This window comes from Uloborus diversus, chromosome 9, assembly GCF_026930045.1.
Source record: "Uloborus diversus isolate 005 chromosome 9, Udiv.v.3.1, whole genome shotgun sequence".
Taxonomy (NCBI): Eukaryota; Metazoa; Arthropoda; class Arachnida; order Araneae; family Uloboridae; genus Uloborus; species Uloborus diversus.
This window is the reverse complement of record NC_072739.1, coordinates 131,961,497-131,978,031: the sequence shown is the minus strand read 5'-3', so window position 1 is coordinate 131,978,031 and position 16,535 is coordinate 131,961,497. Positions and strand designations below refer to the sequence as shown.

General features: G+C 34.3%; 1 protein-coding gene across 1 annotated transcript in view; it reads right to left on the bottom strand.

Annotated features, from left to right (window-relative positions):
- LOC129229370 (prolyl 4-hydroxylase subunit alpha-1-like) overlaps positions 1–15,655 on the bottom strand; it is a 70,912-nt gene extending 55,257 nt beyond the window's left edge. Inside the window, exons 1-4 of the mRNA XM_054863663.1 lie at positions 15,240–15,655; positions 12,311–12,462; positions 11,362–11,532; positions 9,780–9,940 (exon numbers count right to left, since the gene is read on the bottom strand). Of these exons, the coding sequence (XP_054719638.1) occupies positions 9,780–9,940; positions 11,362–11,532; positions 12,311–12,462; positions 15,240–15,427 (672 nt within the window). The 5' untranslated portion in view covers positions 15,428–15,655. The remainder of the gene's footprint in view (positions 1–9,779; positions 9,941–11,361; positions 11,533–12,310; positions 12,463–15,239) is intronic.
- Positions 15,656–16,535: the final 880 nt, after the last annotated feature.

Here is a 16,535-nt window from a genome sequence, read left to right as displayed (position 1 = left end):
AATAATTATTATATCTAGTATATACATTTTATAAAATTTAAACAAGCAAGTTTGAATAAATAAAAATCCTAAATTCCCAACCCTAATATTTATTAACGGTCACCAGACTAAACATTAAACAACAACAAACAGGACATTTAAGTTTTTAAAAATCTGTCCTAAAAATATATTTTAAACATGAGTCAGCAGACATGACGAAAAATACAAAGAATATTTCTATTAATTCTATTTCTACTCTTTTAACAAACATTCAAAGGAACAGTCAAAATATATAAATTTCTAAATAAGTCTCTGACCTTTCTAGGAATTATAAACCATAAACTTTTTACACCTCATACATCTATACCCTCCAACACACAAGATATAATAAAAGCTGCTAGCTGAGAAATTATCGATATAATTTTTAAATTCAAATTATTTTCATTGCCAGAAAAAGTTGAAAACCTACTTCATATTCAAATAAGTACTTGCATTGAAAAATTCTTTTTGTGTTTCATAATAAAGTTCTGAAAAAAAGGCACAAAATTTTCACGTCTTCTTTCCATGGCGCAAAGTGAAAAGTAAAATATTTTTCTTTGAAAATATTTCCTATCTGATCATTAAAATTATTTTTGATCAAGCGAATAAGTTATGACAATAAAGGAGGAAGAAATGAAAACAGTAGAACTAACAAATAAATAAGTTAATATATATGAGAATCAATAAATGAGTGAATGTATACAAAATTAGGTACATTCATGAGTAAATATGAATCCTTAAAAGAGGGCAATTACCAAATTAATAATTTTTCAAATTAAAAATTGAAAAAAAAAGTGATTTCATAAATAAAAGAACATGAGCAAGTAAAAGAAATGAACTATTTGACTTTGCCCTTTGTGCATTTCAGTAATTGTACAAAGCACTTTAAAAAAAAAGCATAATTAAATACATTATTTATATTAGTATTAATTAAAATAAATACTGCACTGAATATTAGGGTTCAATTTACATTATAAATGTAAACGATTTATTTTATAGTTAAAAAATAATATTTAAATCACAACAAAACATTGCAACCAAAGTATCAACTTTTTATAATTGCAATTCTTTCTCATGTTCTTTGGTCTGAGTCAACTGATTTTTGTTTCCAATAAGCGAATAATTTTGGGCTTTTGTAATAGGATTGGTTTTGGATCTTTAAGATCTGGTCCGATTAACCGGTGGTCAAATTAAGTGGATTCCGCTAAATTAACACTTGCTTTTATAATCAAAGACAACTTTTTACTGACTTGAGTAGCCTATATGTGTTAAAGCATGCAGAACAACCGTGATTTCTCGAATATCTCGGGACGGGGCAAAAAATCAAGACGTCGAGTTCTTGAGTTAACAAGGTTTCTCCCAATTACACACATGTACGCTATATGCATTTACCCATGTACTATGGGACGAGTACGTTTGAAATTTTAAAATTGTTGAAAGTGTACAGGATGAGATTTTGAAATGAACAACAATTTCACATTTGTTTTGTCATCGAAACTTTTCTAAAAACATTTTGTAGGCGGCAAAAAAGTAGAAGGATTAACACATTTTCCTTTTTTTGCTTGGAAACCGACGAAAAAAAGACCCCCGCCTTCTAAGTGGACAGTATGTTCAAAAGAAATGCACATAGTACAAACATTCTAAACTCTGGAGTTTGTCTCTGGAACTGGCTTTACCACAAAACTTGCCAAAGAAAAATTATTGAAACTTGCCTCTGTGCAAAGATTTCGACACATCAAGGGTTTTGGAAAAGGAATTAAGAAAACTGGAAAATACATAGCATTTTTTATGGAAAATGCAAGGGATTTTTTTCCCTGGACATTTAGGGTTTCAAGTAGAGACGTACCAAGTACTCGGTAACTACTCGGTACTCGGCCAATTTGCCCAGTACTCGGTACTCGGCCAAATTTTTATCAGATACTCGGCCAATACCGAGTAGTTGCAAAAAATTGAATATTGTCCAAGACAGATATTAAAATTTATAAAAAGGTGCTAGCATATATAATATTCTGTAATCATTTACAAATTTACAAGTCAAATTTAAATTTTGGAATAATGAAGTTTGTAATGCTTCAATGGAATAAATCTTTATTTTAATGTCCCCAAAGTTAATAAAACGTATTTATTAAAAATTGTGCAAAAAAGTTAAACATAGAAAATGGAATTTTTATATTAAAAATGGATTTTTGCTACAAACAAAAATTAGTTATAAGAAAAATACTTTTGCTTAAAAAATAAAAGAAAATAAAACAACGTTAAAAGCACATTGCAGGGACACTGCAGACATGTGTTTTAGCGTTACAAGGAATTCCTTTTTCAATGCACAAAAGTGAAGATTTAAAGGCATCCGACAAAAGTCGGATTTTTTTGTTGAATGTCTTTACATTCTTTAGCTCACATTTTATGTGCTGAAAAAGACATTCCTTATTCCGCAGAAACACGTGTCTGCAGTGTTCCTGCGCATTTGTTTTATTTGCTTTTAAAAATTATTTATGTTTGGCGGACTAGAGAACTATCATAGATCGGTATGATTTATTTTAATTCCAACTTGATTAATCATACCTTTTATTTATTTTTAATTTTAAAAATAAATTTTTTGCAAAATTTTTGCCATAATCAAATTTTTTTAAATAATGCGTAGTTAAATTTCAGCAGGAATTTAATTTTAAAAACTATTATATGGACAAGGCAGTCTGTACTATTATTCTAATAAGTTCAAAATTCATTACATATGTGTCTGTGGTTTTTCTTAAAACATAATTGCTACTCGGTAACTCGGCCGATTAATGAAATGCCAAGTACTCGGTAACTCGGCCAAAGTGCTACTCAGTACGTCTGTAGTTTTCAAGATATCAAGGTTTGGCGGCCAGATAGGTGGTGACCAAAAACAGGGTAAAAATTTTACCATTTCACTTTGAGCCACATTCCCTACTTGGAAAATTATAAGTTTTATTTTGAAAAGAAATTTAAGTGATAATCATAAAGAAGCTTACCTCCTCATCACTTGCAGGGTCTGGGACATTCATCCCTGTAATAGCTATCCCAGCTATAAGTGCCACACACCTTTCCTCCAAGGAACTCAACGATTTGGATGTGGATGGCCCACCACCCGTTTTATTCCTCGAGGCAGCAATATCTGCTGCCTTCTTTTTAACCGCGGACTTCCAATCCGTCCATGCCTGGAAATAAAAGCCATATTAATAAAACATATTAAAAAACTTATAAATGTTTTATACATATTACTTAGAAATTTTAAGTAAATATTAAAATAAATTAACAAAGAAAAACTATCTTCGTACTGCTCTTGGGCAAGTTATTAAACGATTCATATAAGACCAATTTCAATAATATTAGCAATATATATACTTATTTACAATTAACAGTTAATAGAGCATGGTTATTATTTTTTCATGGTCCTATAGTTTCATAAAAAATGTTTTCTTTCATTCTTTGAAGTTTTAAAGCATTTCCTTATAATGACAATGCAAATGAAATACTGAAAAATGATATAGACATGAGTTAAACCTATAAGGGAAAATATAATGATAGAAAATGGGGAAGTAAACAGAAAGCAAGGTTTGTCTCAAATGCTAAGCATGTTAATATGTTTTATATAAGACAGCATATTTTCGGAATTAATTAACAAACTTCTTTGTTGTTTCATTATTCTTCTTATTATTAGTTATTCAAAACAACTTCTTGATTTTAGAGAAAAATAAAAGAACAGGGAAAAAAAACGATGACATTCCCGAATTAATTCTGTTTTTTTTTTTAATACCTATTGGTGCTCTTGTGATCGCAACTGTGTTTTGAAATCAAAACTCTAGCTTAGATATTTAACATCGATATATATAGTTGAATCTTTGATGAGCAATAAATTTTAATGTCTTGTGTGTTAACCATTTTATCAGTTGTCATTTTTTTTTTCAGCATCTTTACAATGATATTTTTTTTCATCTACAAATCAACGATTCAAATAATTTCCTCAGTTATTACGTTCACTCACTAAGTATTTCATTAGTAATTGTTACTGGATTACATTGCGAAGAGTCCAAAGTTTCCGCTTTTGAAAACTGTCCACTTGAAAAAAATATATAACGTTTGAAAATTTAAAAAAAAAAATAATTTTCATTAGGTGTGCAAGTAATTATTATTAAATTTCAAGAAAATTGGTCTCCGTGGAAAATAAAAGAATGCAAATATTTTACTTTCAAGAATAAAAAATTTTAAAATGTGTGGTTAAAGCAAAATTTGCCGCCCATGAAAATTTTCCAGCAATAGGCAGCTGCCTACTCTGCCCAATGGGAAATAATGCTTTTTGGTGTAAAATTGGTTATTTTAAAGAATGATGCTATAATTTTATCACAATTAGCAAAATGACTAATACCATACAGATGATAGCAAAAAAAAAATGCATTTATTCAAGATCCTCTGGACATAATAACAATTTAAGAATAATATGCTCTGATTAGATCATTAGGAAGGAAACGAATGTATTTTTTTTTTTTTTTAATTTGACGATGAGATAAAATGTTAGATAGTAATTACAGATGAAAAAATGTTTAATGAAATATGCTAAACGAAGAATTAAAAAAATATTTTTTTAACTTACCTTAATCCACTTCTCGGTTGTCTTGACGCAGTCTCCTTGGGCGTTAAGGGAGTCAGTTAACTCCTTCCATTTTTTCTTTTTGTCTTGAGCTGTGAATTCGTGCGTCATAACATTGGAAAACACTTGAGGATTGTTTTCCATGAACTCCACAATCATACCCATTTGAGATTTTGAATATTTGTTTTCCGCAGCCATTTCGCTATTTCCGCGTTTGGATTTGGAAAGCAACGTGCTCGCTATGAAAAAAAAGAAGAAGTAAGTTTTTTCCGCGCATTTGGTGATGGCATCACTCCAGCGGGCGGTGATTGGCTAGCGTACTTCCTACCCTCTGCATGTGCGAACTTGGACTTGTCCGGAGCTGCGCCTCTACTCACTGAGAGAGTAGCACATGTTGACACTAGTGAGTGCCGGTGAGTAGAGGGTTGGGCTGGGGAAAAACCGGTAGTCGATAGCGAGTGAGACGATAACACCAGCACAGCCCCCCTAGATACAAGCTGAAGCATGACGTGGGAAACACCGATAAAGCTCCCGGAGGTTGTTCTTCTGTATTTCCGGCCAAATTCGTTCCGATTGTCAGACGAGGTTATCAACATTCCTTGCCAGATGCAATCGCCATCCCATCATATCCCAGACATGCTTGATGGGAGAGAGATCTAATGATCTGGCAAGCCACGGAAGAGTTTGACAAGCTTGCAGGCAGTTCATAGTAACACATGCCATATGTTATCTGGCATTGTCCTGCTAAAAACCAACCGAGGGTACTGCAAAAGGAACGGCAACAAAACGGGTGTTATGATGTCGTCGACGTACCACTGTGCAGTAAGTGCACCTCTAATTACGACCAACGGGGTCCAGTTATCAAAGGAAATGGCACCCCCGACCATAATGCCTTGTTGAAGGAGAGTGTGGCGTACAAAAGTGAAACCAGGATCCCTCCTCTGCCCTGGGTGTCTCCAAACACGTCTTCGATGATTGTCATGACACAATTGGAAACGGGATTCGTCGTTAAAGACTATACATCCCCAGTCGGCACCATTCCAACCTGATCGAGGTAGTGTGTAGGCGTTAGTGGCAGGTGGCGTAACAGTCGGCGCGAGCGTAGATTTTGTTGTCCCAACCGTCTGTAAATGGTCATGATGGACACTAGTGTTCGGGTTGAACGTCTGATGGTGCATAGCGATGATGAAAGCGCTGTGACAGCTGATCGGAAAATCACTCTGTCATCACAACCTGTTGGGACCCTAGGTCGACCGCTAATATCTTGACGCTGAACTCTGCCATTTTCCACCCATCCTTAACAGCATCTTCGAATCGCTGCATTGCTTCGACTCAAATGACGATTGATTCTCCGATTTGACCAACCGGCTTCTTTCATTCTAATGATATGACCTCGTTTCAACTCTGACAGTTGCTCGTAATATGCACAAACCATGCGGCGAGGCATTTTTAAGTTGTTGAAAGGTAATCTGAATCGCAATCAAACTGAAAGTTTTAACAACTGTTGAAGAAGTGCTCTTTATATACATCTGCTGGATGCGCAGTTTCGATCCGCTGGAGATCAAACTATTCATTCACTGGACACCAAATTTTAATCATTTGCACATCTGGTCAAAACAATCATGCATTCAAAATTTCAAAGCAATCGGATGATTGCTTCTTGATGCGTCGATTTATTTTTTTTTGTTATAGAGTGTATATTGCCGAATTGGAGACCATGGAAACATATGAGATGGCGAAACTGGTTTTTGTATCATTTTGTTAGATTCCCGTTGAACCGACAGTAATTTTTAGAACATTTGCGTGCCCCCCTCCCCCTCCCTGTATTTCTGAAATTAAACTAGTTGCACTTCCGAGTTGTTTAAAACTAACACCATTCATTTTTTTGATTACAAGTCCTTATTCGTAGAAAGGAAGTAAAGTGAAATTAATAAATGATCCTTTAAATCCCTGAAAATCTTATCAATTTATTTCCGTGAGATTTTTTTTTTTTTTTTGCCATCGGCCAACGGCATCAGTTACCAGCAATCGGCCATTTGGAGGAAAACAATCGGCAATCGGCCATCTTTGAACAATCGGCCAACAATTGGCATCGGCCCATCGGCCAAAAAATGCCATCAGTCGAGCCCTACAATTTAATATCAAAGTAGTAATTTTGTTAATTGTGCAAACAATGAGCTATTTTAATGATTAGTGGGAATATAATATTATGCTCTCTTAATTAAAGTATGGCTTAATTAGTAGTTATCCTTTTAGTTCAAATGTGTGTTAAAAAATAGTAATTAGTAAATTTGAGAATATACTGGCAATTTATAATTGTGGTAGAATGTCGAAGATTTCCTCCATTATTTATTTTCATCTCACAAATAATGACATTGATGAGGTCTGTCACGGAGGTGAGGAATTTTCCATTATTGGCCTAATGGATACATTTTTCAGGGAAATATTTTTTCTGCGTTGCTACAATCAGCACATGTTAAGCATATGAAAACATGTTCGCTTCTTTTTTTACATTCATTAATAACCACACTTAATTTTTAAAACAAAATCTATCTTTTTGTTCTTCGACAAAAATCTCACAACTTATTTATGGCTGAAAATAAACAAAGGGTCCCCACTGTATCACGGAAAATTAAGTTTGATGTCATTACTGCTACAAGTTAATGAGGAATGGCAATTTGTGTTTAGGTAACGGAGGTGAGAATTTATTGTGTGTGTGACATGACTCCTTATCCTACTAAAATGAACTAAAACACAATATCAAAAAATAAATATGTTTAAACAATTAGTATTTGAGACACTTGTGAAATAAATAATAAATAAATAAGTTGCAGCATTGCTAGCAACAAAGCCAATAAGATGCTTGGGTTTATCAATAGATCTAAAGAAGTTCTTCTGCCCTTATATAGAAGTTTGGTAAGACCCCATTTGGAGTATGCTGTTCAGTTTTGGTCTCCTTATCTTAAGAAAGACATTAATGTATTGGAAAGGGTTCAAAGGCGGGCTACAAGGCTAATAAGTGGACTTTCCCACTTAGATTATGATTCCAGGCTTAGAAGGCTAAAAATGTACAGTCTTCAGCAAAGAAGAGACCGAGGGGACATGATTCAGCTGTTTAAATTTATTAAAACGAAAGATGTTACGGGGCTAAAGTTTAGCACTGAAAACAGGACAAGGGGTCATTGTTTTAAGCTATTTAAATCTCAGGCTAACATGGATATTAGGAAAAATTATTATTTTAGCAGGGTAGTGGAACCTTGGAACAGCTTACCGGAAGAGGTGGTAATGAGCAAAGGAGTAGACAGTTTTAAGAGGGCCATTGATCTTCACTGGGGATTGTAAATTGACTAGGACCAGTCTAGCTGGGCCCAGAGCCTGTTGCTGGTTGTCACTTTTGTATTTGTATTTGTATAAGTACATACTATTAATTAAACAAGTTATTAAGCAACATAAACAGTTACCCAAGGTGTGTGACATGCCACGGAGGTGAGAATTCACATGTTGTGAACCAAAAATATACTAAAATAAATATTATTATTAAAAAATTGTTGGCAGGTTTAAATAGATATATTTTTGATGAAATTAAAAGTCATTGTTAAATGAATTGTTCCTTAAAGTTTTTACAGTAAAAGGATTTGTTGATCATAAAGCAGGGTTGCTCCCCCCCCCTCCCCCATGTTTCTGAATGACTCTGCGCTTTTTAATTTTTAACCCTCTTTTTTTATTTTCCTATTTATTTATTTTTAATTATTATTCTTTTAAAAGAAAAGTTCTGCACTCCGCCAATGAAATATACACACAAAATAAATGAATAAAGTAAAATAAAATAAATAATTAAAATAAAAATAAATCAATAAATGGATTTGAATCAATAAACAAATTTAAACAAATAAAAAATACAAAAATCTCCCCAAAAATTTCGATGGCACATCTAGCGCCATAATCCCCTCGTGGGCACCCGTCATAAAATGAAATTTTGAGAATGATCACAAAAATCTCTGATGTGCAGATTTTTTTTCCTTAATCAGATTACTTTTATTTTGAAAGAAAGAAGCGCATTGAAACAGTCATTAAAGATCATTACCAAAATACTAACAGATTAGTAATACTCCTGTAAAAAGTCAACTTCCTAAATTTAAAATTGTCAAATGAGCTAAATTTACGGAACAAAACTGTTTAGAAGAAAACAATTTATTAATTAAATTCAAACAAAAAAATATTAACATGAAAAGATTATTGCAGCTCATTACAAAATCTGAAGCACTTACAGACAAAACAATGTGCTGTGTACTCAAAATAGTAATAACAACTTCAGAATTTCAGAATTACTGACGTAAAAAAGCAGCAAATATACCTTCTGCTCATGTCTGCTGACTGCTATGCCGTGCTAATGCAAGAAATTTGATAAAAAGAACTTCAGGGGAAAGGAGAAAAACTCCAAACTACAAAATGACAAATGGAAGCCGGAAAGATAAGGCGGATAGAAATTATTCTTAACATCATATAGTGCCGCGCCAACTGTACAATTGGAAAATAAAACAAAATCCCCTGACATTTCCAGAAATGTATGTTATTTTTCATTTTCCCTGACATTTCCCCGACCATTTTCGGCCATATTCATATTCTCTAACAATTCCATGTTCTCCCAGTGCAAAGGCTACCCTGATAGGGATAACGTGAAACTGATTTTACTGTATTACGGGATACAACTAAAACTTGAAAGAATTTAAGAACTCCAGAACAACGACTTATCTACACACCCCTCAACTCTAGATTCCTTATGAGTTTCATAGCAACCTTTAGTGAACATAATTTTCTTCCTTTATTTTTCATGAGGCAAACAGTCTAAAGGAGAAAAAAACCATATATAGAAATTTTTTTTCTACGTAATGGGCATGGAAATTTGCTGGGACTTCGATATAAAGAAAACTTTGTTATATGGAAGTTCGATATATGGAGGTTCAACTGCACTTTAATAGACAAACTTTCATGGCTCAATGCCAACTATCATGTTCATGCTAGACGGTCTTCATAACAATAGCTGATTAAAGGATTGTCTTGCACATAGAAACTACAGAGTGAAACAAATCTATTTCCAGACTTCAGCCAGATTAAAAAACTACTAATGAAAGAGGAAATGAAAACTACATACCATATAAGTAGAAAATGCAAGATATTCTAAGATTTCTGCTTTGCTAACAGTCTTATTGGTTTCTTCATCTACTCTGTCCAAGGCTTCCTGCATCCATAAAATTGTGTGGTAGTGATCAGCATTGTTGTAAGACTGTCGACCCAATTCAAAACAGTCATTGGCTGAAACATAGAAGTGAATGATTTAGTTACAGTCTGAACATTAAATATGTGGAATCTGGCAAGCGGCCAAGTTAGGACAGTTTTATCTAAATGAATCTAGCAGGGGAAAAAGGAAACAGCCAGATGCATGCGTTTAATAATGTCACTAGTACCTTATTCATTTATTGCATTCTCTAAGTTGAAAATGAGAGGGGAAAAAAAAGTTTCTATGGAAACATTAAAATGAAATTAAAATGTTTTCATTTCTTCAAGAAATGTAAAAGTAAAATAGTAAGTTCAAAATCATGTTTTAAAAAATTAATTGATGTTAGTAGTGAGACTATGGTTCTAAAATAGTTCAGATTAAAAAAAAATGACGGGAACCAATTGTCATTTCTACAAAATTTTGCCTAAATAAGTAAGAGGCAAAAGTGCACATCTGTAACGAACTACCACCCCTGTAAACTAATAGATGCATCCATTTCTGCCAATGAACCCAATCAGTAGTTGGAAGTAGCGCGGTACAAGTAGCGACACTACTGTAGTAGCTAAATTTTTTAGTAGATTGTAGTGTAGCGCACTACTTTTAAATAACATTTCAAAGGAAAAAAAAAGAGTTTTCAAATGAATATGACTGGTGCAAGTCTTACGCGAGTAAAACTTACACCAATCCGATTTGTAAGACTCTGCAAAATACTAGCTGACCTCAGACATATTATTTTGACGCCATACAAACGTCAATCTGTTTGACGCCATTAGTTTGACATCGAAACTTTCACATTTCCCCAATATTCGTCTTAAATAGAGCATGGCTTAGAAATAAATAACTGATAACAGCCAATTTAGCATCGCATTTGTGTTTTCTAGCAGTAGAGAATCACATCTTAAATGTTCATCCACGGGACAATGTGTCAATATCTACTTAATGTGGAAGCTACTGTAAATGTTATAGAAGAGGATGATGTTGAACTGCCCTGGCCGACTAACAATAAATATCAAAGTGTTATAGAAATATATTATAACGAAAAATTTTCCGTTTCATTCAAACTTTGTCCTTTAAGCAAAAAGCTTTTGGTATCAATGTCATTTGCATATACAGTCGAATCTCAACTCAAGCGAGGGATGCATTGCAAGACGTAGGTTGAATTTTCGGGTTGTGGAAAAGGGTATCTATATGATTTTTTATTTGCATACTAAATATTTTATACAGTTGAAAACATCCCTCAAACCGTTTCAGCCAATTTCGTAACTTCATATTCTCAAATTTAAGCATAGAGAACTGAACTTTTATTGTACTTAAAAAAAAGCTGTGCTTTTGAATAAAAAATACTGTTAGGATGCACAAAAAAAAACTCTCCGAAGCACGAAACTTTTTCAAAAGCTTTTGCCTGTCTACAGGTCGAAAAGTTTAAGAAGAACGTTGATTTCAAAACTTCTGCTACCTGTCAGTTCATGCGATTGCTTTGTTCCAGATATCTGTCCACGAGCCAGACTGGATGTATCCAGCTTGTATGTGTCTTGCAGTCGCAACAGAGCTTCTGCAGCCCCCGTGAGATCCTCTTCTTCAGGAAATTTCAGATCTTCTCTTGACTGAGTGATGTTTTCAATCAATTCTAAAAGTAAGAGAAAATATCTTTGTTAAAAATATTTCTGGCACACAAAATCTCAAATCAGAGCTGGGGGGGGGGGAATGTTTTTCAAGCAGTTTAGCAACCAGTTTACAAATACAAATACAAAAGTGACGACCAGCGACAGACTCTGGGCCCAGCTAGACTGGTCCTAGTCAATTTACAATCCCCAGTGAAGATCAATGGCCCTCTTAAAACTGTCTACTCCTTTGCTCATTACCACCTCTTCTGGTAAGCTGTTCCAAGGTTCCACTACCCTGCTAAAATAATAATTTTTCCTAATATCCATGTTAGCCTGAGATTTAAATAGCTTAAAACAATGACCCCTTGTCCTGTTTTCAGTGCTAAACTTTAGCCCTGTAACATCTTTCGTTTTAATAAATTTAAACAGCTGAATCATATCCCCTCAGCCTCTTCTTTGCTCAAGACTGTACATTTTTAGCCTTCTAAGCCTGGAATCATAATCTAAGTGGGAAAGTCCACTTATTAGCCTTGTAGCCCGCCTTTGAACCCTTTCCAATACATTAATGTCTTTCTTCAGATAAGGAGACCAAAACTGAACAGCATACTCCAAATGGGGTCTTACCAAACTTCTATATAAGGGCAGAAAAATGTGGTTTGTTGACAATCTCAGCTTAAATTAGAGAACATTTATTTTTAATCCTCAAGCATAAGCAGAGACTAAAACTACCAGAACAAATGCAAATTACAGTTATAACCTTACAACATATGATTTAAGAAAGAAGTCAAAGTTTATTCCTACCCTTTCCATCGCTTTTTAACATCAAAGTTTCAGCAACTTTCCAATCAGAGCTGAGCCTCTTCACGAGTAAAAATGCATTGATTGGATTTTCCAAAAATGATTGTGAATCTGCTGTGGCAACTTTGTGCAATCTCCCATATTCATCTTTTAATCTGAAACACAAGTTAAGTTGAGTAAAAGGAATTACAGCAAAAATAATTAACAATACAACTATCACAAGCTTGAATTACTTGGAAAAGGAAGAAAATTGAGGTGAAAGAATTTTCAAGCTATTAAGCTTTGGAAAAACTTCAAAAATTAGAGTGTCATAGATAAAACACACAAACCATATACAGTAGATGCCGCTTATTGTGATCCTATTTTGATGAAAGTGAGTTGATAACAGCAAATGATAATAGTAAACAAGAAAAGTTGAGTGTACCTATGCATAGTCGGGCAAGGTTCAGCGGATAAAATTAAACAACTGATTGTATTAAACATGATCACATAAAGCGGCATCCACTGTTTTTAGTTTGTTTGCAACAATTTCAAGTTAATTCATCTTCAAACGTTAATATATCCAATTGAAACTTTTAGTAACCATTGACTAGCAGTTTTTAAAAAATGGCATTATAAAACAGATATGTTTTGCTCTAAAACTGAAAGAAGTTATCACTTAAATCAGGGATTCCCAACCTGTGGGTCCCAACCCCCATGTGGGTTGCGGAATATTTTGTAGGGGTCGCGACATTATCCCTACGTTAAAAAGCATATCATTGTAGAGTTCAAAAATTGAAATACATTGGGGGTAAATAGCGTCATTTTAGAGTAACATCAGTACTAGAGCGCAATGACGAATCCAGAGGAAGGGCTTTATTGGGCGGCAGTACCAGTCCTCCCCCCCCCCCCTCCAGTCTCATGCCATAGTACGTAATCCCTCAATGTCTTCTAAGGTTCTTAAACTTTGGGTTTAGGGACTTCAATTTCTTCAAATTTTTGCGAAAGAATTCCGAATTCATCTTCCTCTAACATTATCCAAAATCGACTAAAATTTCAATTTTGGAACTTCAATCTCGAATAATTTGTGTGAGAAATTCTCCAAACCCCAACCCTCATCCTGAAAGCTAGTTGTGTTTTTGGGACTTAAATTCGGAAACATTCCAGGGAAGAGCCCCCCTAATGAATGGGACAAAGTTTGCATGAATCATTCAAGTTTTGAATGATAAAATTATTTTATAGAAATATTGCCCTTAGGTGTCAACAGTGCATCTAACAGTGCATGTAACTTGACAGTATTTTCGTTCTTTAAAGCAGAGCCACGTTTTTCAGCAAATTCATTTTTCTAAACCAGATATTTCAGCTGTCCACATGAAAGATTTGCGATCCGTGCGTTGGACACCACTGTTTTAGAGTATTAGAATTACCCTGCTTCTATGTTCTATTCCCTGACAAAAGTATTGATTTTCTAAAGCCTTCAACAAATTAACATAAGCTCTGAAAAATTTAATAATGATTTTTTTTTTTTAAGTGGTTGAAATGAAATCGGATGCAAATTGAATCACTTTTTGAGTGGGCGAGGCAAAATCAAGAACATGTAATTTCACCACTACAGAATATAAAATATAAGAAGTGCTGAAAATAATGGTGAATTCAAAATTAGTGATGTCCCAGTAAAACCCCATTACAAAAAAAAGGCGGGTAGCTGGGTGACAATTGATGATTTTAAAGCTCTTCAAAGTGTCAGGACATCCCTAGATGCATGGGTGTATCCAAAGAGGATGCAGGAGGGCAGCTGCCCTGCCTTCCGAAATAGAAAATATTTAAAATAAAACTGATAAATAAATGAATAAAAATCGATAAATTTACAGTTGCTTCAATTTTTAAACGGATCGATAAGTTCAGCTCTGGCAACTAATTTTGGAAGTGTATATTTTTTCAGTGGGAGCTCATTAAAGGGCCATTTCACAGTACAGTACAAACTTGATTTAATTATTGTCAAGGGACTGGAAAATGTTACTGTTAAATCGAGGAGAATATCCGATTCAAAGCAGTTAAATCCAGACAAATGAAAGGCATTTAAATTGAGGAAATTGTTAAATTGAAGTTATACTATACTTTGTCAATATTTATAGTCCACAACATGACTGTTTGGCCATAACTATTTAATTTTCTGTCTGATTAGCACATTGTTTTGAGTTTGTGTATTGGTAAGACTAACTCAAAATAAAATGATGAGAAAATCAAACAGCATATTAAATAGTAGGTACCTATATAGAAAAAAAGTGTCATGTTGCAGACTCTCCATTTCGACGTTATACTGTAAAATGGCCCTGAAATGGGAAAAGGTGTTGGATTACCGTAGCAATTACAAAGGTACCTCAAGATAAATACAGTGCGAGAAAACAGCTTTTCCATTAACTCTAGAAAAAAAGTGTACTTTCTTTTGCAAGAGTTAATACTATAACCCCACTGATACACAGTGAAAATGTCTGAAATTTATAAAAGCACCTCCCTCAGACCCATCATTTCAGAATTTTCCACAGGGGAGAGAGGAAGGCATATTATACTCCATGCATTATAAACGGAATCAATAAAATAAGATTCACTTTTGCATAATTGCAGTGTTAATCCCTGATTTCCCAAATTGAAGGCCTGCCCCACTCTCAATTTTGAGCTGCCTGGATGTCCTCAGGATTGGACATCTATCCCCATCAGATTTAAAGGGCTGAGACAGGGCGGAATCGCTTCCCCTGGATCTCCTGCATTTAACATTGGCCAGGTAGACACTGCCAGTCTATAGGCGATAGGGTTAGATACAGACACAGGTTTTAATAGTATAATATCTGTCTTCTTAGAAATGTTACATATATGAACACTACAATGATAGCATTTATTTATTTCAAGAAAGCATTAGTAATTCAGAAGCAAAAGTTTCCAACAAAATACTTACTTTCGCACTTGCTGTAATCTTTTCTCTTCCAATTCTATATATCTTTCAATTGTTTTTACCACTACACCCTCAGTATGCAGCAGCTTTTCTAAATCGACTACAGCAGTAAAGAGTTCGGAAAAACTCTCTCCAATCAATGGAAGAATAAAAAGGGCAATGAAGTTCATTCGGCAGAGCAATAACGTCATTTTTTAGCACAATAAATAAAACAGCATTAAAATTTTTGGGTTCACATTCAGTGCTGCTTGACTGAAGCGAAATGCGGTCAAAACAAGTAAAATCAAGTTAGGAACCTAAGATATTGCACGTACTATTTTATAATGGGCCAAAACAAGCGTTGTTATGTTTTTATTATTTTTTCCAAGTCAAAAACTAAACGACAAAACACCTTTTACTACTAGTTGTAAAGTTTTACTTGTTTCCTCTTTTAACAGGGAAAAAGAATTAAATAGAGCACAGGAAGCAGAAGCAGTACGCTTTTCAAAACAAAAACATGTGCTGTCACACATTTGGAAATAATTATGAAACTTTATTTCATGGGTTGCACTTTTTTCAAAAATGTTCTGCTGTTCATTATTTTTTGAATTTAAAAAAGAAGATACTAAAAGATAGTAATGTGAAAACTGTTTGATTACTTTTTCAATTATTAGGCGAAATGTTGTAGCTTTTCGGACCTTCAACTAACGGATTTCTAGGTTGCCAGATTAGGCAAAAAGTAGCCGATTCGGCTACTTTTTGCAAAAGCTAAGAATCGAAATTTTTTTAAACAATACTCTAGCTTCTAGCATATAGCCCATATAGCCAGGGTGAAGGAAAAGGAGGGTGGGACCGTGTCTTTGATCTTTCAGTTTCCCCGCTTCATGGCTAAAGGAGGGGTGAAACGGCCGTCTCTGACGTCATCCTGGAAGCACTGACTTGCAATTTTTCTGCTCGCACTGTTTATCGCACGAGCTCCCTTTGCCCGTGCCCTGGGCATGACATTTCCAAGAAACAGGCCCCCTTTGTTTACTTCATCTGTCGGCTCTCGCTGATTGGGTTTAGCAACCTTTTCCTCAAGAATCCAACATTAGAAGGTGGGAGGGCAATTTTTCATACTTCATTTAAATTATTTTTCAAAAACTATCCCAGTGCTTAGAGATAAATTCTTTAATTCTTAGTATTCCTTCCTATATTGTTTTCCCTTTTTCGTTCGGTGAGAGGGGGGGTGTAGTTTATAATGAATTTAAAACACAGAAGCAAAAATAAAATAACTAATGACTAAAATTAAGAGCAGCTGCAACATAGGTTTTGGTATAA